The 25,812-nt window shown below is 48.5% G+C and overlaps 1 protein-coding gene across 4 annotated transcripts in view; it reads left to right on the top strand.

Annotated features, from left to right (window-relative positions):
- The window catches only part of SLC39A14 (solute carrier family 39 member 14), a 45,474-nt gene that overhangs the window by 15,738 nt on the left and 3,924 nt on the right, over positions 1–25,812 (top strand). For 2 of the 4 annotated variants that reach the window (XM_008702082.2, XM_040626541.1), the window contains exons 2-8: positions 14,375–14,652; positions 16,627–16,813; positions 19,692–19,861; positions 21,807–21,929; positions 22,693–22,881; positions 23,008–23,215; positions 24,387–24,571. In XM_008702082.2, the coding sequence (XP_008700304.1) occupies positions 14,389–14,652; positions 16,627–16,813; positions 19,692–19,861; positions 21,807–21,929; positions 22,693–22,881; positions 23,008–23,215; positions 24,387–24,571 (1,326 nt within the window). In that variant the 5' untranslated portion in view covers positions 14,375–14,388. Of the gene's footprint in view, positions 1–7,089; positions 7,239–9,634; positions 9,752–14,374; positions 14,653–16,626; positions 16,814–19,691; positions 19,862–21,806; positions 21,930–22,692; positions 22,882–23,007; positions 23,216–24,386; positions 24,572–25,812 lie in introns of those variants that run through there. The other 2 variants (XM_008702084.2, XM_008702083.2) reach the window with 2 other exon arrangements.

The following is a 25,812-nucleotide window of genomic DNA, read 5'->3' as shown; positions in this document are numbered from 1 at the left end:
ATTTACGTATTCATGCAGCAAGTACTTATCTAGGTTCTACCAACCCAGGACTGTGTGAAGCAACCTGGGAAGGTAATCGAAAGTATTAGAACCGGCCTGGCCTTCTAGGACAGGATACAGTTGAGACAGGAGTGGTGGGAGCCCGAGGAAGGCGAGGGTGCTTCCCCGCGTGGTGGGACCCGTGCTAGGGAGGATTTGGGGTGGGTCACAGATGGGGCTTCGCCTGCAGGTCATCCTTTTTTTTTTTTTCCCCTTCATATCCAGGCCTTTCATACCTTGTGGAGAAAATGCTTGAAACACATGCAGACTTTCTGACAGGCATTTTTAACAGATGTTAATCAGACTTCTAGGTCTGTGGGTTGCAGAGACAGGAGGTGCAGGGGTGAAGTAGGGTGTGGGCGGAGCATTCTGGGTAGAAACCAGGGTCCAGGCAGAGAGTAAAGGCAGGTGATGGTGAAAGTGATAGGGTTTAGTTGCAGGGACTCTTAACTATAGGTGGAGGGACTGAGCTTGCTCTTGAGTAGAAGAGAGTGCTGGAAGGTAGCATTTTATCAGGAGGTAGGATGGCATGGTGCAGGGGAGTTGAAGGGAGGGAAGGGAGTGTGTAAGCAGATGTAGCATGAAGCTGTTGGCGACACTGCTTTCTCTTTAGGAATCGTAGGAAGAGGGGTGCTCTGGTCACATGGTGAGGCCCACAGTGAGGAAGCAGGATGTGGGAAAGCCTTTTGCCTCAATAATCAGATGGTGACTGCCAGTAACCTTGGGTCAGTGATGAGCCATGTGGGCAGTTTGGACAGTGGGAGGGAAAATGGAGGAATTATGATTCAGAAGTGCAGTTACTCAGCATCCCTCCCTTTCCTGTCACTTTCCCCAATTTGGAAATATGGGCTTTTTCTTTCTTTTCCCCAATAACCCTCTTTCTTATGAGAATAGGGTTCATTTATGACTCTGCTGAGAGTGAATTACTGTGATGGCCACTGAGAAACCTAAGGCCCCAGATGGAGCCTGGGCCTTTCTACTGGGGCCTCCGGTCACACGCAGGAGCAGTTGCTGGGTCAGAAGGGGTTGCCCTCTTTGGTGAAGAAATCTGGAAATCCAACAAAAGCTCTAGATCTTCCTCTGAGAGCAGTGGTCCTCAGACTAGGATGCATTGAGATAACCTGAAGACTTTCTTAATACAGACTGCTGGGCCCCACCCCAGAATTTCTGATTCATCAGGTTTGGGTGCAGCTGAGAATTCACACTTCCAAGTTCCCAGGTGACGATGATGCTGCTGGTCCAGGGACCACACTTTGAGAACCACTTTTCTAGAAAAATGTCCACACACTTCGGCATCTCAGCTGTAGACATTGGCATGGTCAGAGTCTTTGAGGAGGAGTCGCGGACTTGAGCTGGCTTAAGGATGGGAGGGTTGTAAAAGGGGAGCTAGTGTGCAGAAGGGCTTTGAAGGGGAGGGGTGGGTGGAGCGGCTGGCTTCAGGGCAAAGATAGTCTTCCACTGCAGCGCAGTGGAGCTGCCCAAGCCTGGCTTCTAGTAGAGAGAGGTTCATTGCACCAGGGAAACCAAGCCCGCCTCTGCTGGCCGTAGCTCAGGGTCTTAGAAAGCCTCACTGTCTGGGAAAGGCCCACCTCACCTCCCAGAGGGAGCCTGAGGCTCAGAGGATAATTCTTACCCATTTTGGGAGGAAGACAACATAAGAGACTTCTAGTCAGTGTGGCAAATTCTGCCCCCAGTGTTGCTGCCAGGGAGTTGGAGTTAGCATTTATAAATGGCCCTCCTGCGACAGCAGGACAGTTGAGCAGACTTGTTGCAACCTGATTTAGGAAATGATGGCGGGAGGTAGGTTGGTCTTTTTGAACTCACTCTGATACTTTCGGTGATGGGGACAGTGATGTGGCTTGTTCCTCCCTGGTAGCTGCTAGCTCTAGGAGCCTATTCAGTTTTTTAATGGATAAGTATGCAGGCCAGCAGCTTCAGGGGCAGGGGAAGCGCCCCAGGCTGGGTTGAAGCAAGGAGAAAGAAGCCTTGCTCTTTAGAACAGACTGAGTGCTGTGTTCTTCCACCCAGACACGAGAGAGTCCTAGTCTCCCAGCTTCGGTGCTTGCCCACCTCAAGTCCGTTCTCCAGACTGTAGCCAGACAAGTACACTAAAATCGGATCACATAGTTACTGAAAACGAGGTCCAGCCACCTCAACATGGCCTACTGGACTACCGCCTTGGCCCCACTGGACATGGAAGTTCTTAGATGCACCATCTTCGCGGCTACATTCTAGCACATTCCACCCCACCCCCTTGACCTTTACCTGGCCCACTTTTACATGCCCTTCATGTCTCTGCTAAAATAATGTTTCTTTTTGGAGGCTTCCTCTGACGCTAGATTTGATTGCCCCACTGTGTTCCCTGTAGCTTCCTGTACTGCCCCTTGTCATGATCTATGGCTGGTGGTGTGCACGGAGTTAGTCACCAGGCATCCATGCCAAGGGCACCCTGTGGTTTACTCCTGTTCACCGCATGTATTTATTCACAGCGCCCCCTTTCACTATCAAGCACACTACTTTGGATAATTATGGTCCAACCTACCAAAAGAATCAAAAACTTGCCAGACATCCTTGCACTAAAATTCCCATTGTGACTTGGATTTGCTGATTAGCTTGCACGCAATCCAGTCTTAAAGGGGTGGATATCCTCTTCCTCGGGATGGACCCCAAGACATCCGTTTTGCTGGTGTAGCTCATGGCAGAGGCAACATCAGTTCTGGAGCAGGCAGCTTCTTGATGCCCTACTACCTGATGGTGGCGGGGGCAGCTGCTCCTCGGTGATCCATGTCTGCACTGTGACTCTGGGGACTGGCTCCTCAGTCTGCAGTGTGCTGTGGGTTTCTTCAGCTCTTCCCGTGATTGTCCAAGCCATTACATTGCCTAACCGAACCCTGAACAACATGATGACCCTTGTCATCATTGTTCTTGTAAGTTGTTGAATTGCTTGCTTTCCCTGCTCTGTGAGGACAGCTACTAGGCATCCTCAGTACTGAGAGTTATTCCTGGTATGAGGCCAGTACGCAATGAGTATTTGTTGAATAAATGAACTGTTGGGCTCAGTTTTTAAAAATCTGGTAGGTGTAGCTAGCTTTTAGTTCAATGAATATAAATGAAATTGAAGGAATGGAAATGGATTAGTCTGGAGAAGAAGAGAGCAATAGTGGGTGTTGGCCACCAACTTCAGATAATATCTGAAGGCCCTCCAAGTTGGGGGGGACAGAATGTCTCTGGAAGGGGACACTGAGCTCCCTGTTCCTCATCAAACTGTAGGGGTGATGCAGGCAAACACCATTTAGAAGGGACGTTGAACTTCACATCTTCCAGCAGAAATGTGCTGCTTCTCCTTGTGTGCCCAGCACTGGTCCAGGCACTGTGTTCTGGGGAGAGGTAAAGGGAGGGCCTTCCTGGCCTTCAAGGAGCAAAAATCTGTTGGGAGAGATCCCTGGGAGACCAGATAATGAGGAATCCAAAGTAGCTGGAGCAGAGTACCCAAAGGCTTCCTGGAAGAAGAGATCATTGAGTTGCTTGTTTTCTCTCTCTCTCTCTCTCTTTTTTTTTTTTTTTTGAAGATTTTATTTATTTATTTGAGAGAGATCAGAGGGAGAGGGACAAGCAGACTCTGCGCTGAACGGGGAGCCTAACATGGGGCTCCATCCCCGGACTCTGAGATCATGACCTGAGCTGAAGTTAGATGCTTAACCGACTGAGCCACCCAGGCACCCCCATTGAGCTGCCTTCTGAGAACAGGCAGGAGTCAGCTCTAGGTGAAGGGATAGGCCTGAGGGCTTTGAGGATGGAACAGAAGGAACAGTCCTAAAGTGCACACGGTTATGACCCTTAAGCTCTCTCATTTATCAGGGTGCCCTTGTGAGGTTGGACGTTTCGTAGCTTCATTGTGCTGGTGGGGGCACATGGTAAGTTAGTGACAGACCCCAAATTTGAACCCAGGTCTGCCCAACTTGTCATGCTGTCTGATGATTTAGCCACTAGATCACACATTTTTCTTATTTATTGGACCTTGAATAGTCCGGGAGTTTTGCTTCAAACAGGTGACGTAAGTGGTGGATGTGAGCACCGTGTTTCCCAAGCCACATGTCGGGCCCCGTGGTCTGACAAACAGGAGTGGACTTAAGGGACAACAGGTCAGAATTTTGCAACCGAGTGTCTGGGAAGTGGTGATGGATGAATGATGAGAACAGCAGTGACTCTTGCCCTGGCCTCTGGTGGGGAAGCCCCGACTGGCTGCTACTCAGCAGGCCTCCTGACTCACTCAGTTAGTTTTGGAAGACTCCTGCTTTGTCAAATCCAGGCCTGAACGTTGGAGCCTGGCAGACGCACTCCCTCTCTCCCCTCCTGGTCCATCCAGCTCCTGGGCCTGGCTGTCATTTCCCTCTTCCAGGGCTCAGCAGGTGGCTAAGTCAAGCTGCCAGCCTCCCTCACCTCCCCAGCTGTCTGCTGGGCCCTGACAGTAGGCTTTGCGTTTCTCAATCTCCCTCCCGTAGGCACTGACACACACAGTGGGCGCTCAGTAAATATTACTCAATGAGCAGCAGGCTGCTGGTTCTAATTTTGTTCCCTGCTTCTGAGTCCCCATTAGTTTTTTTTTTTAATGTTTTCTCATCCTGCCCCTCCCAGCGACGGGGTTTTCTGGGCAAATTAAATGGGCCACCACCCCTAGGTAACACCACCCTCCACCCTCCACCCTCCACCCTCCTCCCTCCACCTTCCTCCCTCCTCCCTCCTCCCCGCCCCCAGCAGACCTTCTGCACTGTTTGCAGAAATCTCCCACCCTGGGTGGCCTTTGGTTGAGCCAAAGCTTGAGGCTAAGGTTCTGAGAGTGGGAACTGGGAGAAGAGAAGACATCCTTTTAGGGTGTGAAGAGAGCAGAAGCCCAGAGGGGGCAGAAGAATGGGCCCATTGAGACCTGGGTCTCTTGGGCGAGGGGGTGGGCTGGCTTTCAAGCTGCAGTGTTTGTACTGTACTTTGGAGGGGGTTTCAGCTTTCCTCAGAAGAGAGTGGTTTCTTGGACTTGGTTCCTTTGGTGGGTGGAGAGGGCTGCAGACTGGGTAGTTGTTCTCAAAATTCTTTGGAACTCCAGGAAGCCAGTAGGCGGTATTTACCTGAGGACCAGGCTATGAGGCTACTGGTTTTTCACTGGGTCTGTTAGTACTTACACGGATGACTGTATCATTATTAGTTTGAGCATGAATACTGGAAGTATACTAATTTAGAGAACACTGAGCAGTTTTTGTAGTCAGATGTACTGATTATTACTTTTACAGGTTGTAGGTTTTGTGCCATACTTAGGAAGTTCTCCCTAACTCCTTGACTGTAAAAATAACCACCCATGTTTTCATGTATTGCCCTACCCCCCACCTCCCATTGGGACACAGCAATGAGTTGAAGTAAGAAAAAATAAAAATGAATACTCCAAATCCCACCACTCAAATAGTCCTCACTACTATTAGGTGAATACTATTCTGGATAATTTTCAAGCGTACTCACAGATAAATGCATATGGAGAAATAAATAAGCTTACGTAGAAGTATTTAAAAATTTCCCTGAATGTAACCGAAGAAAAGAAACTAGTAAAATTAAAGGAATTATTAAGCTTTAAAGAAATGTATTTTTCACCAAGAGATTATTTCATAAAAGAGGTTTAAAAAAAATCCTTGTGAGTCATATCTATAATTGCTTGCCCGTTTTAGATAGTATTTACTTTGCTATGAGATGAGGACATTAGCATTTTCACATTTTTGTCTTCTCATCTTTTGATTGCACTGATTATTAGTAGTAAATTGTCCATTTTTATCACACTTAGATTCTGTCCTGTAACCATAATCCCCAAGGTTTTATATATTTCTTTTTCAAAGGGTTTTAATGTTTACCATTAGTTCTTTTACCATGGTTTCTGCATTCCTGAGACCTTTATTTTTATTTCTCTATTAATTAGCTGCATTTCATTCTCCTGTTTTTTCATTCTAGGAAGGAGACTGTAGCCTCTGACTTCTTTCATGTTTGAGAATTTCCGCCTGTTGTCCTTACTAGATTTGTGTGACATCTCAGCTGGGAACAATGTCTCCGGCTCTTCTCTCTCTCTCTCTCTCTCTCTCTCAAGCACTGTTGGAATTTCTTCTGGTACTGAATTTACTCTGGGGAAGATGAGGGCAGCCTGAATTTTCTGCCACTTAAGATAAGTTTTAATATGTTTCACAGTTTTTGTAATAAAGTATTCTGGAGGAAAAAAGTTCCTTTGCGATGCCTGAAAACATCTTTCAAGTTCAGCATTCAGTCTTCAGGTTCTGTTGCTCCTTTCGTTTCAGGGAAATCTTGTGTCCTTTATCTTTGAACATACCTCATAGTCCAGTCTTGTTCTCTAGTTTAGGAACGCCAGTTATCCTGTGTTTGGTGTCTTTGTCTTCTCATTACATTTTTTTTTTTAAGTTTATTTTTTTAGTAATCTCTACAACCAACCTGGGGCTTGAACTCACGACCCTGAGACCAAGAGTGGCAGGCTGCACCCACTGAGCCAGCCAGGCATCCCTCATTACGGGTTTGTTTGTTTTAAGATTTTATTTATTTATTTTGATAGGGAGAGCACGAGCAGCGGGAGGGGCAGAGGGAGAGGGAGAAGCAGGCTCCCTACTGAGCAGGGGGCCTGACGGGAGGCTCTCCTGTGCTCTCCTGTGCGGCCTGGAGGCTAGATCCCAGGACTGAGATCACGACCTGAGCTGAAGGCAGATGGTTAACTGACTGAGCCGCCCAGGCGTCCCCCTCATTGCATGTTCTAATCTGTCTTTTCCATCTGCACTCACTGTGGTTATCTCAGACCCTCCTTTGTCATTATTTCTATTTTAAATTACGGGCAGAAATTTGTTCTCTGTTCATTATAATTTATTTATTGGTTCTTTAGTGATGTTGTTTTGTTCCTTTTTTAGGAAGCCTACATCCCTTTGACCTCATTTTGTTTTGTAATTTCATCTTTGGGCTCTGGTTTTATTGCATTAATGTCCTAATTACGTTATTCTGCAGTTAGGTGAAGCGGTTGGGAAGACTTGCGTCTCTGGAATTATGTTTTACTTCGGGTTGACATCTCTGTCTTCTGCATGGTTTGCCGGCTGTTCTCACCGTCTTCACGCGAGTGCTGTTGGGCGCTGTCGGCTCTAAGATAAGACCTGTTTTCTGGAGCCCGCACCAGTGTGAGTGCGGGGCCGGGCTGGAAGAGATGGCTCTGTCCCAGGTTCTGGGTGTGGGTAGCAGCCCCTGTGGGGGGCTCAGCCCACAGATCTAGGAGGTGTGTCCCACTTCTGTTGGAGGGGGAGGAATACTCACTGGAAGTGAATCATTTCCCCAGTTCAGTCTGTGGCCGTGGAGCCCCAGTTTCCCTCAGAGGACAGTCACTCATTGTTCTTGTTCCAGTGTCACCTGTTTGTTTGCCCAGCAGCTTTGCCCACTACTCCTTAATTGAGAGGAAAAAGAATTGGTGGCTGTGTACCTCTGCAGATTTGGGGGAGGTCAGTGAGAATTCTGGCTCCGCCCTCCTCTCCTCACTCTGGCTGTGAGGGCTGGGCCTGGCCTAGGAGATGAGCCATGGAGGGTGCCTCCTGCATTTCTTAATCTGCCTCTGGTTTTGAAGTTACTATATTACAGTATGCCCCTCTCCTTGTTTGCTTGCTGGTGGTACCTTTTTTTTGGCTAATGTTTTACTCAAATGTTAATGATTAAGGGAAGGGAAATTGTGAATACCATTTCAGTTCTCCATCTAAACTCAGAAATCTTTATTTCGTATAATGTTTCAACATACTTTATCTTTCTTAATACTCAGAAAACTCTGCAGGTTTCTTTTCCTCTTTCTGAATTAAGGAAACAGACATAATGAGGTCAGTGCGTTGCGTGGAGTCGCTGCAATTTGGCCGTCTCACACCAGGTCTGGTGGTCCTTCTGCTGCCAAAGCCAGCACTTCCTTTGGTACTTGGACCCAGGGTTCTTGATTCCTCGAGACCTTCCCCCCTCTCCCCTCCTCCTGGCTTTGTCTTTGTCTTGCAAGTTTCAGGGTTTTGTAGTGGAGGCCAGGAATGTTGCCCCCTTGACTTCCCTGGAGCCATCCGCTTTTGTTTACCCCTCAGTTGTTAAGCCTTAGTGGGGAGTGTCCCCTGGGGAGACCGTCCTATTGGGCTGACCGGGTCCCAGTGTTAGAATGGGCGGGGATGGAGACTGGAGCAAGACCAGTCTGTTGGAAGGTGTTCTACAGAAGTGAACTCTTGACCAGGAAAGAACCCCCAGAGGGATGGGGAATTGCCTTGTGGTTAGTTGGGGCAATGGTGCTCACAGCCCTGGAGCCCTAGATGTCTTGAGGTCACAGGTACCTCAGAGAGCCCCTGCTGTCTGTCCCCAAGAGGAACATAAGAGAACTGGACACCTCTTTTGACATCCTTTGGATTTTAGGTGGGGAAGAAGACAGTTGAAAGGAAAGCTTAAGGTGGTTCACTGAGGCCTGCCAGTAGTGAGGCCAACGGCTCTGGGAGTCATCATGCTGATCACGGTGGCCTCTCCAACCCCCACCCCCGCTCCACACTCCTCTTCCACCTCTCCAGCCCCACGGTCATTCTTGCTTGCTTGCTTTGGTAGGGACAGTCAGCCTTTTCTCAATTTTAAGTAAAGTGCTTTGTAAAAACCCAGTTGAGACTTCCCTTGCCCTGACTGCTATCCTTCAACTTGCAGCTGACTAATGGCTCAGCTTGAGTTCTAGCTTTATATCAAATTCATTGTACTCCCATATAACCCATCCTTTGAGGGGGCACAGAATAGGCCCAGGGAGGTGTGCTTACAAACATCTTTCATCCGTTTCCTGTGGCTTACCAGTGGGCTTGGAAGTAGTTGTCTCTGAAGCATTGGGTCTTGCCTGTTTCATCCCTCAGCTCAGAGGGGCCTGAGAGTGAGCATGGTCGGCCACCTGGCCAGCTGGTGGTCAGGGAGGGGAGTGGATGTTTGGAGGCCTGGCCGCTACCACACCCATTGGGTCCAGAGGTCCAGCATCTGGATTGAGTAAGCATCGGGAAGAGTTGCTGCTTCGTCACCATGGAGAGAAGTCTGTGTTTGCCCCTCTCTGATAGGCGAGGTGGGCATAGAAAACTGGCAGTGTGGTAGACAGAGCAGTGACACCATGTCCCCGGCCCAGACGTGCCATTTGTAGGATGAGATACTTCTGAACCAAGTGAAGGGATGGCAGGCAGGTGAGATTCTGATTTAGGAGCCCCCAAGATGCTACGGAGACCTGAAGTTTCACAGAGGGTCTGAAAGCAAGCGTCTCTCACTGACTTTCTCTTGGGTTTTTTACTTCCCCCTAGGAGGGCTGGGTCTGGCGCCTTGGAGGCAGACCTAAAGGCACTAAAATAATTTACTTATTTGAACCCAGGCCAAGTGAACAAAGGAGTGGAGAGACTCCAACTTCTCTTGAGTGGGAGAGCCTGGTCCTCTGAGCCAAGAGCACATTCGAACCTTTGTCTCTTTTCAGCTTGTTTTCATGTCCTGCCCTGCGTGCTTCTCTTACTACTTCTGGAAGGTGTCCTTGAGGGCAGCTGGCTTGGCTCCCTGGAAGGACTGCTGGGGCCCGCCCATTTCCCCAGCCGTAATAGTTGGGGCTTCATCCTGCTGCCGGACCCATACCTTGAGGACCCCTGCTCAGCTTCGCCGTCCAGCTGCATTGAGAGCTGTATGTGTTTTCTTCCTCTCCTTTCTTTCCTCCAAAGAATCTCTTGTAAACTTTTTTTTTTTTTTGTAAACTTTTACAAAGCTTTTTTTCCCTAAGAATAACTGGTAGCTAAAGAAAAAAGAAATCTCCCTTGGAGCAGAAAGCTCCCCTTTTGTGTCTGCCAAAAGGCCAGGGTTACTTGGATTTGAAGTGTCTTCAGCAGCTCTAAGATCCCTGGACCAGGACTTCTTCCTGCCCTGCAGTAGTTTTTAGGTGCTCTGGGGGGTGGGTCATGTCCTGACTGTTGGGTCAGGCAGTGGGTTTCCCCTCCCTGAATCTACTCTCGCACTTGAGGAGGCTGGACCAGCCACACGGAGGGGCCACGGGGCCCCTGGGTTGGCAAAGACCACATGCTTTGTAAATGCTGACTTTGACACGAATGCCCATCCAGGTAAAGCCGCAAAAGGTCTGTGGGGTGTCTCACACTTGGAGTGATTTTGGGTTTGTTCTGAATGTTTTGAGGTTGCTGCAGATAAATTTGAGAAATATAGCTGAAGTGGGAACCGTTGTTTGTTTTATTAAGAAGGCACCCTGTAACACAGCCTGGCCTCTAAGGTGTACCTGGGGGGTGCCCTGCACAGGTCTTCAGTGCATGTTATGCCTGGATTTGGGGTGCTTGTTGGGGCTGATAGAAATTGGGAAGAGCTGAGTCGCTTAGCTGGCTTAGGCGGTAGTGCGTGCAATTCTTGATCATGGGTTGTGTGGTTGAGCCCCACGTTGGGTGTAGAGATTACTTTTTTAAAAAAAAATCTTCAAAAAGAAAACAAAAACAACACCTGGGAAGACCTGCCTAGAGACCTGCAGGGTTTTGCAGACCTCCTTGGGGAGCCAGGGTCTGTATTTTATGTCACCATACAGAAGGGAAGTGGTTCAGAGTGTGCTGACTTTCCTTTCATTCAGACCTGGCTTCAGTTCATGAAGAATTTAATTTCTAGCTTCACTACTTGACTTGTTGGCTATGGATCACGCTTCCTAATTTCCGAAGTGGGGTTTCCTCATCTCTTAGGTGAGGGTAAGCATTCCAGCTTCTCTTCAAGGAATCCATGACTGTCAGGTGCTTCGCAGGGTTGGCACTGGTGATGCCAGCTGCTGTCCTCCTCATCTCTCTGCCCTCCTTGGCTGAATCCACACAGCCTTCCTCTCCTTCACTCTGACAGTACAACACATGGCTCAGACCGGTGACAGGGTGGTCAGATAGAGGACTATTTTCTTGGTACAATGGATTTTAGCCACTTGGGCCTAAGATCCCTCCTGCTCACTATATTAACTTCTGGTTCTCAGTGTAGATTTGAGAGTTGCAGTCTCAAAGTAACGCTTTACAAACCGCCATTTGTGCTGATGGCTAATCCACCCTTTGTGTGACTCAAAGTACATTCCATTGAAGACTTGAGATTTTCTGTCCCCAGATTCTATGCATGGCCCATGTGTGGAAGCTAAAGCCTGGAATGTCCCCTGGTATATTTGTCGTGGGGGACTTATGTGATGTGTGTGCTATAGGCCTACAGCAAGTTAGCCACGGGGTATTCCTGATAGTTCCAGTAGCAGCTCAGTATCTGGGCTGGGAGGGAGTCAAAGTGGAGGAACCCTGCTGATTATAATCCCATTATAACATTTGGTTGAGTGCTTTCTATAGGTCAGGCACTTGGTGACTTACGGTAGCTCATGTCATTAAATTTGCAGAGTAATCCAGTGAGGTGTATACCCGTTTTATAGATGGGAATACCGAGGTAGAGAGCCTAAGTAACTTGCCTAAGGTCACTTATCTGGCCAGCAGTGACACAGAAATTCAAGCCAAGGGGCGCCTGGGTGGCTCAGTCGTTAAGCGTCTGCCTTCGGCTTAGGGTGTGATCCGGGGGACCTGGGCTCCCCGCTTAGCAGGAGGCCTGCTTCTTCTCTCCCACTCCCCCTGCTTGTGTTCCCTCTCTCGCTGGCTCTCTCTCTCTCTCTCTGTCAAATAAATAAATAAAATCTTTAAAAAAAAAAAAAGAAAGAAAGAAAGAAAGAAAGAAAAAGAAATTCAAGCCTGGTCTTTCTCACACTAAAGGCCAGGGTAAGCTGCATCACTATTCCTCTTTTTTTTTTTTTAAGATTTTTTTTTTTTTTTTTGAATAATCTCCACCCAACTTGGGGCTCGATCTCACAGCCCCGAGATCCAGAGTTGTGGGCTCCACCAGCTGAGTCAGCTGGGCGCCCCTGCATCACTACTGTGAGTGACTCTAGAATGTGGACCCTGGTTAAATATCTTGCTCAAGGTTGCACTGCTTGTAAGTGGCAGAACCAGGATGCAAACAAGCCTGCTGGTAAGCACTCTGTTCTAACTCCTCTGCCTTAGCAAAGGCCCAGAGGTGGAGTGACCCCCTGTGGGGCGGGCCGGAGCCCTGGGAAACGCCTGCAGTGATTGGGTTCCTGGGTCTAGTTGAAATAGGCTCATTCCCGCCCTCCCCCACCCAGCCTGGTGTTTATTTCCCTAATTAAATTATAACTATACTGAGGGAAATGATTAACGAAAGAAAATCATCATCAGCCCTGCTATCTCTGAGACCTGTATTTCCCTGTTCCTTCTCACTTCCTAACTTTGTTACATAATCATTCTGCTTTCCTTAACATTAAACTCCATTTTTATAGCTGCATACTAGTCAATGAAATTGATATAATTTGCCTGACCATAACTTTCTGCCTTTAGCCTTTTTTATTTTGGGGTTGCTTCTGTTCGTACAAATTCTAAAAGTAGATGTAATAGTTCAAAGGACTGAAACGCTTTTATTATCACAACTTTTCAAGAGTCTGGTTATATCTAGCCACCAGCATTATCTTACCCTGTTGTCACGCCTCACTAACATTTGGTTTTGTATTTTTTTTTAATCTGTTTTGCTGTTTTAATAAGCAATATAGCACCATCCATCTTTTAAGTTTGTATTCCTTTTTTTAATTGAAGTATAGTTGACATGGTTTATAGTAGTTTCAGGTGTAGAACACAGACATTCGACATTTATATGCGTTACACACTCACCACGATAAGTGCATTCACCACCTGTGGCCACACCAACTTATTACAGTGGTGTTGACTGTGTTTCCTGTGTTGCGCTTTTCATCCCTGTGTCTTATTTTTTTTTTTAAAGGTTTTATTTATTTATTTGACAGAGAAAAGACAGCCAGTGAGAGAGGGAACACAAGCAGGGGGAGTGGGAGAGGAAGAAGCAGGCTCCCAGTGGAGGAGCCCAATGCGGGGCTCGATCCCAGAACGCTGGGATCACGCCCTGAGCCGAAGGCAGCCGCTTAACGACTGAGCCACCCAGGCGCCCCCCTGTGTCTTATTTTATAGCGGGAAGTCTGCACCTCTCAATCCCCTTGACCCATTTTGCCCATCCCCTGACCCCTTTAAGTGTATTCTTAACAAACCAGAGAGTCCCAAGTATTTTTTCATTTTTGTTCTCTAATTTAGGTAGTATAGAAATAAACCTTTGTCATGTTTGATGGTGTACTTTTTCCCAGTCTATCTTTTCCCATCTTTTAGTTGTAGTTTTGTTTTTGTTTTTGGTGTGTGTTTTTTGTTTTTTATTTTTATTTTTTTTTTTTTGAAGATCTTATTTATTCATTTGAGAAAGAGAGAGCACAAGCAGGGGGAGAGGGAGAGGGAGGGGGAGAAGCAGACTCCCCACTGAGCTGGGAGCCTGGCCTGGGGCTCAATCCCAGGACCTGGAGATCATGACCCAAGCTAAAGGCAGACGCTCAACCATCTGAGCCACCCAGGCGCCCCTTTGTTTGTTTCTTAAAGATTTGATTTATTTATTTCAGAGAGAGAAAGTGTGCACATGCAAGGGAGCACAAGCATGAGCAGGGGGAGGGGCTGAGGGAGACTCAGCTGAGCAGGGAGCCAGGCCTCCATCCCCCGACCCTGGGATCATGACCTGAGCCGAAGGCAGACGCTTAACAGCTTAACTGACTGAGCCAGCCAGTCACCCCTGTTTTTGTTTGTTTTTAAGGCAACTTTTTATTCTGGAGCATTTCCAACATACAGAAGTATAATAGTATAGTTGTGCCTGGCTGGGTCAGTCGGCGGAGCATGGGACTCTCGATCTCAGAGTTGTTAAGTTCAAGCCCCACGTTGTGTGTAGAGCTTACTTTAAAAAGAATGGACTAGTATAATAAATTCCCATTCACCCATCAAGCATTTTCATGAGTTCCTAACTCATGCCTGGTCTTGTCTGTCTATGGTCCCAATGCAAATACCCCCTCCTTTGTTATTTTGAAGCAAATTCCAGATGAGATATCGTTTAATCTGTGATTATTTCAGTGTCACTAAAAGATAGAGACTCTTTAACCATAATCACAGTTGTTTTACTTTTTAATTTTTAAATTTAGTCAAATCTGTTGAATTTGTCCTTTCATTATTTTTTTATTCCATGCTTTGAAAAGAAGGGTTTTTCTCAAAAGCTTGGCAGAGGCGTTAGAGAAGGGTGAAGAGTCAGAGGGGAGAGGAGGCTGTCTGGAGCGAGGCTGCCAGGTCCCGTGCATCTGGTGGGGAAGCTGGAGGAGAGGGTGGGTTTCTGGAGCCTCTCACTCACCTGCTTTTCCTTCTTGCAGGCATATTTGATACCATGACGCTGCTCCACCTAGCCTTCCCTAACTGCTTCCTGTTGACCTGGGTCAGCTTATGGAGTGCTGTTCCTGAAGCTCACGCCGTGTCCACGGGGACGTCAGGCATCAGCGCGGCCTTTTTCCTGCAGGACCTCCTGCATCGCTACGGGGAGGGTGACAGCCTCACCCTGCAGCAGCTGAAGGCCCTGCTCAACCACCTGGATGTGGGCGTGGGCCGGGACAATGTCACCCAGCCCGTGCATGGACAGAGGAACCTCTCGACGGTAAGGCTCTCAGCTCTGCTGAGCACTGTCTGCCCTCTGAGGGGTCACAGTCTAGTCAGGCATGGGGAGCCCAAGCAACTTGGGGCAGGCGAGCCGTGATGGCAGAGTAGAGGGGCCAAGTCTTCTTCCCCTGTTGTCTGGGTCCCCAGCAGCGCCTCCTGTCCTCCCACATGGCTGTTTTGAAGCCCTGACTGGAGAGAGCAGTCAGCGGGGATTTTCAGCCCTCCACGGGCTTCTTCCCAGCTGCTCTGGGATCACCTGCGGGCAAGCCAGAGCTCCCAGGACAGCTGGCATGTCTCACAGGGTTTACAGGTTATAAAGCCCTTTGCCTGCAGTCACAGGCGAGCCTCACTCCCTCCAGGTGTAGGCGGAAAGTCTATTTAGAAGGAAATGCCAAGGGTCCCACAGTGAGTTCCTGGACAGTGCAGGACTAAGACTGACTAAGTCCTTTGGCTTCTGGTTCTTTGTTCTTCCATGTCATCTTGGCTAATCATAGTTTGAGGCTATTTGTGGCAGCCAAGTGTAAGTCAGCCAGCAATGTCTTTATATATCTGCTTTGTTCCCTGTGCTGAGTGCTGCGAGAAATAGAGAAAAATGAGTCATGGTGAAGAGTTTGCTGTCAAGATGGAGAGCTTACCCAACTGAGGACACAGTTATCTGATAATAAAGTGGAGTGTTAGGGGCACCTGGGTGGCTCAGTCGGTTGAGCATCCAACTCTTGCTTTCTGCTTAGGTCATGATCTTGGGGTTGTGGGAGGGGCCATGGGCTTGAGCCCTGCTTTGGGCTCCATGCTTGGTGGGGAGTCTATTGAGATTCTCCTCCTCTCTGCCCCCCTCCCCGCTCACTCACTCTCTCGTTCTCTCTCTCTAAAATGAATAAATCTTTTTTAAAAAATGAAGTGTTACATGCTGTGGGTTGGACAATCTTCATAGGGTTCAGAGACGAGGGAGGAGTGAGGTGTCTGCTTGAGTAAGCAAGGAAGGTTTGTGGGATAGGTGTCCAGGGACTTCATCTTGAAGGATGTAAAGGTCATGTGGCCAAGGGACCGGGCAGCCTGGATGCAGAGCCACAGGTGTGCGGTAATGTCGGAGTTGGGGAGAAGGCTGCCCTCACAGGCTCATGCAGAGTGACCCCAGAGGGCCTCCTGGCACAGCGGCAGTATCTCGGGGTCGCTGGAGTCCAGCTCTCTGCTTTGTAGGCCCAGAAACTCTCACTTGTCAGCACACCCGAAGGGCTGTTAGAGACTGACCCATGTTAAACCAACCCAGATAAAGACTGATGTGTAAGTGTCTGAAGTATAATTAGAAGTAAAACTGCGGTGTTTCATAAGAACGGTATGTGAGAACCACTGACCTAACGCCTCCCACGAGGACTGAGCGTTCACGTCCTCTACCGGCCCTTACATGCTCCACGGTAGACTGAATCTTTAGATTTTCCTTCCTTCCTCGCCTAATCTCTGTCAACGCACTCTTCAGCCTGGGGTCAATACTGCATACATGGTCATGGGGACTGATGTTCCTCTTTGGGTGCCAGAGCTCAGTAGCTCTGGAGAAGTATCTGGAATATGCATGTAATATACTGACTCCTCAGGCTGTTGTGATGTGCAGGTAGATTTGGTATCTGCATGAAGCTGTATCTTCAGGTATGCAAATAGAGTCGTGTTTTCCAAAACCACACCCTGGTCACAGAGACTGGAATTCAGTTGTTCGCAGACCTTCTGGGCAGCCAGGTACTAATGGGTGTGTGTAAGGTGTGTGACTGCACTGGGTGACTGATCGCTGAGATTATTTATCAGTTTTCCAGGTTTAGCGACCACCTTGCTCTGATCCCTAGAGATGAGTCTACAGACCCACCAGAATTTGGACAGGTTCCATCTTTGTTTTCTCCTCTTGAAAGCCTGAGTCGGTTACTGCAAGGGTTGAGATGTGATTTTGGGTTCTGAGAGGCTTCCTTCCTCTCCCCCTTTGTCTCAGTGCTTTAGTTCTGGAGACCTCTTTGCTGCCCACAACTTGAGCAACCAGTCACGGATTGGAAGGATTGAGCTCCAGGAGTTCTGCCCTACCATCCTCCAGCAGCTGGATTCCCGAGCCTGCTCCTCTGAGAACCAGGAGAACGAGGAGGATGAGCAGACGGAAGAGGGAAAGCCAAGCGCCATCGAAGGTGAGCAGGGACAGGGACGCTGGGGCCAGTGCTGTTCGGAAGATATAACCAGTGAGCAGCTCATCAACACCGGGGGAGTGGATTAGAGGGGTGACGACGCTGGTGTTTTCCGACTACACGACTGCTCTGGTGTATTGTGGGACTGGGTGGCGTGGCTGGTGAGCTCAGTGCTGGGCTTTTGGACCAGCCCGTGGATGTGTTTGGGGTGGTTTTCTTTTGGCCTCTTTTTCATTTTTGTTCTCATTTATCTGCAAGGGACTAATGCCTCGGTGTTTCAGTTTGGCTGCCCTTGGCTCCCTTCCTCCTTTCCCCCGCCCTGCCCAGTACCTGTGCCCCAGCCACCAGGGACTGCCCATGGCTGAGTGTCCGTGACTCCCGCGGGCCTGCAGTGCCCTTCTGAAAAACCGCTGCCCACCCCTTGGTACCTAGCATGTGCGGCCTGCGTGATGCTCGTTGTTTCCTGTTGTCATCACTCCCCCCTGGTTTTTAAACTTTCCTGTTGTTTTCACCTGCCTCTCTGTCGAAAAGGTAAGCTTCTTTTGGTAGCAACTTCACTGTGTTGTTTGTAGGCTTCCCCACAGCACCCAGCCAGAGATGGACTCCAGTCGGTACTGCCGGGTTGGTGTTCTCTGCCCTGATCGTAGCTGAAGTCCGAACGGGCCACCCCAGGCAGCAAGAACACCCCACCCTCAGTAATGGAGGCCCTCGTCTGTTCTTGTTCCTCCACAGTGTGGGGCTTTGGCTTCCTCAGTGTCTCACTGATTAACCTGGCCTCTCTCCTGGGAGTCCTCGTCCTGCCGTGCACGGAGAAAGCCTTTTTCAGCCGTGTGCTCACATACTTCATCGCCCTGTCCATTGGAACGCTGCTCTCTAACGCGCTCTTCCAGCTCATCCCAGAGGTGCAGTAGAACAGAACTCGTGCGTCCTCTTTCCCCGGCGGCTGGCCGCTGCGCCGCCCCCACCCATGTCCCGAGGCACCTGACAGCTGCCACCTGGAAAATTCACTTCTCCCTCATAGCAGGGGGCACAAATATGACTTCTAACTCTGGATCTCAAGGGTCTTCTCTTGCTCCTGGGGCACCCAGGTTGGCCTGTGGCCTCTTCAGGTGATGTCAGATGCAAGGCTCTCCCCATTTGCCCTCCCTGTCGCAGATCTCTTAGCCTCCCTTCCCCAGTCCCTGCCTCCCCAGAGCCCAGCTTGCAGGGCTCAGGAGCAGCGCTGCAGCTGATGGTTGCTGTCCAAGCCCTGGTACTCCATCCCCGCCCTGTTAGAAGCAGAGGCCCTGGCAGTACTCAGGTGTGGCCACCAGAGATCACCCATCTGGAAGGAGGTGGAAGGAAAAGAGGCTACCAACTGATTGATAGAATTAGGCTCAAAAGCAAGAGATCCTTTTTTTTTCAAGTAGGCCATAATTCGTAGCATAGAGAGCCAAACAGAACAAAAACTAACAAAAACAAACAAAACTAAAATTCCAAGACAAAGGAAGGGCACCTACCTTGCATCTTGACTTTTTCCTGGGATAGGACTGACTGCCTGGTGCCCTTACTTGACTGTTTTGAAATATTTGTTAATTTTGCTTTTTGATTGTGACCACTGAGGAGCTAATAAAATAAGACCCAAGTTGATGGTCGTCCCACTTTGTCAGCTCACACAGGGCTGTGCCCATGCAGTAGGGGTGACTTGTGTGTGGACCTCCTTTGGGAACGGAGGCGGCTGCCTTTCATAAAAAGAGCCCGTGTCAGTGGCTGTCCAGCCTTTCCCAGTCGAAAGACTCTTACCGAGAAGAGATGTCGATGAGGTGCCCAGGCCTTGCCTGTTCCTTCTAAATGAGAAACGAAATCTGGTTTAAGAGGAACCATCTCAATGTTATCTCAAAATCCCACATGAATCTAACAAGCACTTCTCACGGAGGCCTCATCTTGGGCTTTTTTTTTCTTCAGCTCCAGAAATTGAGTTTATTAATTCTTTAAAGATTCGAAATAAAATGCCGTATTGCCTGTTGAATGGAAACATAATAATTGTACGTTCTCCGCCCCTGTGACTCACAGGGGCGTGCCTTGTCCTGGCTCCATTTCATCCTACCTGGAGTGTGGGACCCTGGGAAATGACAGAGGAAATATTTTTTTGTGACAAGGTGACCTTGGAACTCTGTCCTCTATGCTGGAGCACTCTCAGAGCAAATGGAAACAAACTTGGGAGAAAAAAAAACAAAACAAAAAACCCTGAGAAGTTAAGAAACTGAATTTGATGGGCCTTGAGTTTGGCTGTTCTCCCTCCCGCTGCCCTGCACATCTGACTGTGTTGAATCTTGCACCAACCAGGCCGAGTCCAGGTGGTACTGTGTGTGTCTATACAGTGTGGTCTGGATGGGAAAAGCAAACACGGCAGCACAATGAGCTTTCTCTGTCCCCTTGATCTTGTTTCCTATTACAGGCGGAGCCCTTGAGTCTAAAGTCTGCCGTGGGCAGCCTGTGGATAGGCATGAGCACACCTCTGCTGTGTGACGAGGTGCGCCCCGCCCTGTAGCCACACCAGCTGGCAGGTGCGCTGCCAGGTGTCCCTCGGGCCACCAAAGGCAACAACTGGGGCAGGAGCCATGGGGTTCCAAGGCCACCTTGAATTCCTCCTCATTTCTTCTGAACTGATTGAAGGAAATTTCATCAGACTTGAATCACTAACAAATTTTCTGTTTCTCTCTCCCTCCCTACTTGTCTCTCTGATTTTTCTTTTTTGTTTCCTTTTTAATATCCACCCAAACCTCCCTCGTTGCCTCCCCGTCCTTCCCACCCCATGTTTCCCCTAAATGGTGGTTGCTGTGAAATGGGGCACTTGCCCTTCTCCCTGTCCTGGGTGGGGCTGGCTCTCCCCCAACGGCAGTGTGGGGATATGGTCTCCTCTGTGTGACCGTCATCTCCCTCTGCTCCCTCATGGGGGCCAGCGTGGTGCCCTTCATGAAGAAGACTTTTTACAAGAGGCTGCTGCTCTACTTCATAGCTCTGGCGATTGGAACCCTCTACTCCAACGCCCTCTTCCAGCTCATCCCCGAGGTATGACAAGCCAGGGCTTTCTCACACAGGAGCATGCCAGTCTCTGGGGGTGGGACTGCAGGGCACAGCGGGAGAACCCTCCACTTCGACACAAGGCATACATAGGAAGGAGGTTCTTTTCTTTTGGAAAATAAAGCTGAGATTGAGTCATGAGTGAGGAGAGGCCACATAGCATAGGTTTGGGAACTGGGTTGGGATCCCAGCTCCACCTTCGACAAGTTTCAGTGACCTTGGGCAAATCACTGAACCTCTCTGTGCTTCTGTTTCCTCCTGTAAAATGGGGGAGATGATGGTGTTGTGAGGGCTGCGTGAGTTGATACTTGTAAAGCCCTGGGTGCCCAGTACACGCTCTCTAACTGCTGGGTGAAAGGATGGAGTGTAGTTAGAACACTTGATGGCTCCCAATTTGGAGCTTGCGGCACACACAGCAAAAACAACAGAATCCATAGGTCTCAATGAAAAGATCTGTTCTCTGCAGTAGGTTGTCTTGGGGCAAAGTAATCTAAATAAGACAGCCTGGTTCCACATACGCGGACGGCACCTTTGTCCCATTGCCTAGGTTAACGACAAAATCTCCATAGAACGGGAGTAGCTTAGTGTTTGTCAAGTCTGGCACGCAGCCTTGGAGAAGCTTCATCTGAATTGGTTTAATCCCTGCAGTGGTCCCACTCATGACAGTAAGCAGGAGGCGTCTCCTTGTAGGTGGTCTGACAGGCCTGGGCATAGCCAGAGTTGAAGCACAAAGATGATGCTTACGTTTTCTAAGATGTAGTTTGGTGTCTTCTTAGTGGATTCATAGATCAACTGATGTCCAGAGAACAAGTAATGTTTTACCCATTTAACAGAAAACAAGAGCACATATGCCGGGTTTCATAACGCCTAGCGCCATGCTTTTGTACTCTGCCATCCTTTGTGGCTTTTTGTGGAGAACTGTTAGTTGACGGTTTCACTCCACTCTTCTTAAGATGATTTGTCTCTCCTGGAAAGACGGCCTGTATGTGTCATTTCTACTCTAGAACTTGACCTTTACATCTCTGAGGAAACTATACAAGCAAGTAGAGATGCAATTTGCCCGTTTAAAACAGAAAGAAAAAACACTCTCCTTTCAAGTAGCCCAGAGTTCCTGGTACTTAGGACCACTTTCATCTTTGCCCTGTTCATGAGAAGGCTGATTTATTCAAGAGGCTTGTTTCCTGTCAGAAGATGGAGCAGGTCACCGGCCAGTTTCCCAAGGCCTCACCACAAGTCAGGAGCAGGAGTGTGGAATTCTCCTGATTCCTGCTCCAGTCCTCTTCCCAGTAGATTCTTTTTTTCCCCCCAGGATCAGTGAAGTTTCCAGAAATAGCCCAAAACAAACCCCCACCCCCAAATTGACATGTGCAGTAGCACAGTCTGCTTTCTTGGCTTTGTGGTCACCGGGAGGTCTGTGGTCAGGAAGATGCCGCAATTCTTACTTTTTAACTGGGGAATGGATTTCCCATTTTAGAAAGTGTAATTATACCATCTCTCTTTGTGTTTATAGGCAGATCAGCCAGGGACATCAGATAACGATGAAAATAAACATAAGCGTCTTCTTAAGTATGGAGTTTGTGGGCAGATTCTGCCCTTGGAGCAAAGCACCAGGAAAAATGAAGACAGAGTCTTTACTAAAAGTAGAAAACCATATCCAAGGCTGTTCTTCCTGAGAGTAAAATTCTAAAGAGGATTTATCTTTTGCATCAGAAAATAAGCTAGAGAGAACCTTACAGGCCTGATGATGCGGCATGAGGGCAAGTCAGGGGTTCAGTTTTGCTGGAAAGGGAAGGAAGTGGTAGGTGGCAGAGCTTATCCCAGTGAGTACGTCTCTTTCCTTTCCTAGAATCAAGGAAGTGGTTAAGAGATGAGGGGACCCGTAAAGATTTTTTTTTAATTTTCTTAAACTCATTTTGTTTTCCTGGGTCCACAGGCTTTTGGCTTCAACCCTCTGGAAGATTATTATGTCTCCAAGTCTGCAGTGGTGTTTGGGGGCTTTTATCTTTTCTTTTTCACAGAGAAGATCTTGAAGATGCTTCTTAAGCAGAAAAATGAGGTGAGGCCTAATTGTTGGGAAAGGCGGTGCTTCTAGGGAAAGCATCCATCCTAGAAACCTTTGTGTGTCTCGGTAGTGGGGTTATCTGAGCACCGGTGCAGTGAACTTACCTGCTGTTCCCACTTCCCACCCACCACCCCCGCTGTGGACAGATTTCAGGAGTAGATCTCCCATGTCACCTCACGAGGACGTTAGCAAAGGGTGAGGACAGACCAGAAACCAGATCCGGCCTGTGTGCCTTTTGCTAGGCAGCAATTTCTCCTCTTGTTTCATTAGAGATCAGTTCTTTAATATACCTTTTGTACCTGTAAGAGGTGAGGGAGGGGCTCGATACATAGAGTCATTGGGTAGGAAGTACCACCACAAAGAAGCTGGATGCCCACTGCAGTAGAGCTCCGAAAAGGTGTCTTTGGTGCCTGGCATGCAGTTATCCTCTAAACAGCTGCTGAATGGACTCAGATTAGCCATTGCAAAGGAGCAGCTCCAAGCCTTCCGGGCAGGGCCGCCTCGCTGGAAGGAGTGTTGGCCCTGAGGTCATCACTGCTTTGATTTCTGTCCTTCACCAAGCCCTTCCATTCACCTTGGTTCAGCTTTCTACAACAGCTTTCCCTAGTTTTCTGTGTGTATTGCCTGTTTGTGTTTTCTCTGATGGTGGGAATGAGGAGGTCTTCCCAGTGCTGGGAGCACCCTCCCCGAGTGAGTGCTCAGGAAGCTTGGTGGTTCGGGTGAGTGTCATGCTGATCCCTCCTGGTGGTCCCTCCAGCATCATCATGGACATAGCCATTATGCCTCTGAGACGCTTCCTTCCAAGAAGGACCAGGAGGAGGGGGTGACTGAGAAGCTGCAGAATGGGGATCTGGACCACATGATTCCTCAGCACTGCAGCAGCGAGCTGGATGGGAAGGCCCCTGTGATGGATGAGAAGGTCATCGTGGGCTCACTCTCCGTCCAGGTCAGTGGGCCATCTGCTGTTGGGTGGGAGCCTTTAACTGGTAGGGGCCTTGATGGCTCAGGTCTACCTTGAAGGTCCATCCTCCACTCTTTGACTTGGGGGCCATGGCGGTGAACTCTCTTGTAGGACCTGCAGGCTTCCCAGAGTGCCTGTTACTGGCTGAAAGGCGTCCGCTACTCTCATATCGGCACTCTGGCCTGGATGATTACCCTGAGTGACGGCCTCCACAATTTCATCGATGGCTTGGCTATCGGTGCCTCCTTCACCGTGTCTGTTTTCCAAGGCATCAGTACCTCAGTGGCCATTCTCTGTGAGGAGTTCCCACATGAGCTGGGTAAGTGTGCTGGCACTGCGCCATCCCCGGTCCACCTACGCTGCCTTGGTTGTTGGCACAACCCCTTCCTACGCCTGACCCCCTCCCCCCCCAGACTTCAGAATGTTATTGTGATTAACACATTCTGTGTGCTCTGTGAAATCTAACCACTAATTCTTAACAGTTGAATTAATAATTAAAATTGATCATTGAAAATGATGGAGATTTTTTAAGATTTTATTTATTTATTTTAGAAAGAGAGTGCTGGGGGTGGGGGAGCAGAGAGAGAGGGAGAGGGAGATAAGCAGAGCTCAACACGGGGCTGGATCCCAGGACCCCGAGATCATGACCTGAGCCAAAATCAGGAGTTGGTCGCTTAACCAACTGAGCCATCTAAGCACCCCGGGAATGATGGAGATTTTCATAGGGGTGTTTCCCTGTAGCCCCATATCCTGTGGCTCAGTTTCCTCACCTCTAAAATGGGGTTAATAATAATGCTTCGTAGCTTTTTCATGAGAATTAAAGGAACAAAAACTGAAAAGGACTTGCTATGTGCCATACAGTATTCTAAGTGTTCAGTATAGGTTCTCTCTCTCTCCCTTTTTTTTTTTAAGGTTATCTCTTACATCCTATTAATCTTCCAAAAGTTGAGATGTCTGTTAGAGGTCAGGTGGGTGGAAGAAGTAGACGAACCAGGAGTTAGGAGGTCCTTAGTTTTATCAGAGCAAGAGTGTGAAAGGCCCAGACTGCCGAGGCCGAGAGACTCAAGGTCAAGTCCTGGCTTTGCCTATTTACTGGCTTGTGACTTTGGGCAAATTATTTAACTTCTCTCAGTCTCACTTCTGTTTCCTGAAAATACCATTCAGTGTAGTTGTGAGGAAAGAAGCTCCTTCTATTTCATCATCCATCAAAAGAGCAGTGAGGCTATTGCTAGTGGCTTATCTGCGTTGAAAATCTTGTGCGTTATTTTCAGCCTCAGGCTGGAAATTCAGGGCTAGTTTTGTACATGAGACAGCTCCTAGACGTAAAGAGGAAGGGAGCCTTAGACTTGTCATTGTGATCTCAGGTCTGAGGCTGTCCCGATTGTTCACCCAGAGGTTGTGCGTAGTGGAAGCAGTTTGTCCTTGCGATGTTTTCTGTCTGTGACTCGCGTAACTCTTCCACGCCCTTCCCTCTTGTTGTCCCGCCTTAGGAGACTTTGTCATCCTGCTCAACGCCGGGATGAGTATCCAGCAGGCTCTCTTCTTCAACTTCCTTTCTGCCTGCTGCTGTTACGTGGGCCTGGCCTTTGGCATCCTGGCTGGCAGCCACTTCTCTGCCAACTGGATCTTTGCACTGGCTGGAGGAATGTTCTTGTATATTGCTCTGGCTGATATGGTAAGTCTCCCACAGTTCATGCCATGTAGGCAAAGTGGGACTGGGTTATTCATTGAACGGGAGGAACTGAGAGGACATGAGTTAGTTTGTTTTTAATAACAGCTTTATTGAGGAATCACATACCACACAATTCATGTATTTAAGTGTATAGTTCAGTGCTTTTTTAAAAGATTGCTCTTTTTTTTTTTTTTTTTCATTTGAGACAGAGCAAGAGAGAGAGCATGAGTAGGGGAGAGAGGCAGAGGGAGAAGGAAAAGCAGACTCCCCGCTATGCCGGGAGCCCCACTCAGGGCTCAAACCCAGGACCTGGAGATCATGACCTGAACCAAAGGCAGACACTTAACCATCTGAGCCACTGAGGCATCCCCCAGTTCAGTGCTTTTTAAGAGGACATTAGATTTTAAAGGACAAAAAACTTACCAGCATGTGTTATTAAAGAAAAGGATTAACCTCAGCTCTCCAAAGTCCTCCCTTAAATACTTCAGTATTACAGGATAGATGCGTATAAAGAGAAGGAAGGAGGGAAAGGAAACGAACGTTGAATATACAATTTTATGTTTAGATCTCCTTTTTTACTTAATATATCCTAGACATTTTTCATGTTGCATACTCTTTAGAAGCATCCTTTTCAATGGCAGTATGATTTGGTGAGAGGATGTAGCTTATCCAGAACTCGAATTGCTGGCTCAAAAAGGATGCATTGAGGTTTGAGGCTTGTAACAGGTGTTGCTGTTCTCGGCGGCATCTGGCAGCGCTCGTGGTCTCATACCTGCTAACGTTTCGTGTAACCCTTCTACGTAGCTTCAAGTTGGCTAATGAAACACCCGATTGGTTACATCTTTTGAAGAACAGGGTGATTTCTTTTCTTGTTTGTTGGCATGACATGTTCTCTGGCATGTTCACAGGAATGATCTCCCGTATCCTTTGGAAATAATACTTTTGATGCAATGGTGAGAGTGCTGACCACCATGACCCCTCCTCACTCCCTGGAAACATTTTAGATTCTCTCCTCCTGTGGGGGAGTGCTCCCAGGGTGAGGGTAGTCTTCTGCTTGCATTACTCGAATTCGGAGCTGTGCTCATGGTCATCCACCTTGCTGGCCCGCAGCTGGGCTTGAGTCACAGCGATGTCTTAGCTCCAGGCTCTGGCTCCTACATAGTGGCTCATTTCCCAAAGACAGGGCAGCGGCGTTTTGGTAACAACAACAAAAAAATCTTCTGAAGTGTTTTTCAAGTCCACAA

This window comes from Ursus maritimus, unplaced genomic scaffold (assembly GCF_017311325.1).
Source record: "Ursus maritimus isolate PB19 unplaced genomic scaffold, ASM1731132v1 scaffold_11, whole genome shotgun sequence".
Lineage (NCBI taxonomy): Eukaryota > Metazoa > Chordata > Mammalia > Carnivora > Ursidae > Ursus > Ursus maritimus.
The sequence above is the reverse complement of the archived record's forward strand: the minus strand, read 5'-3'. Positions and strand labels throughout refer to the sequence as shown.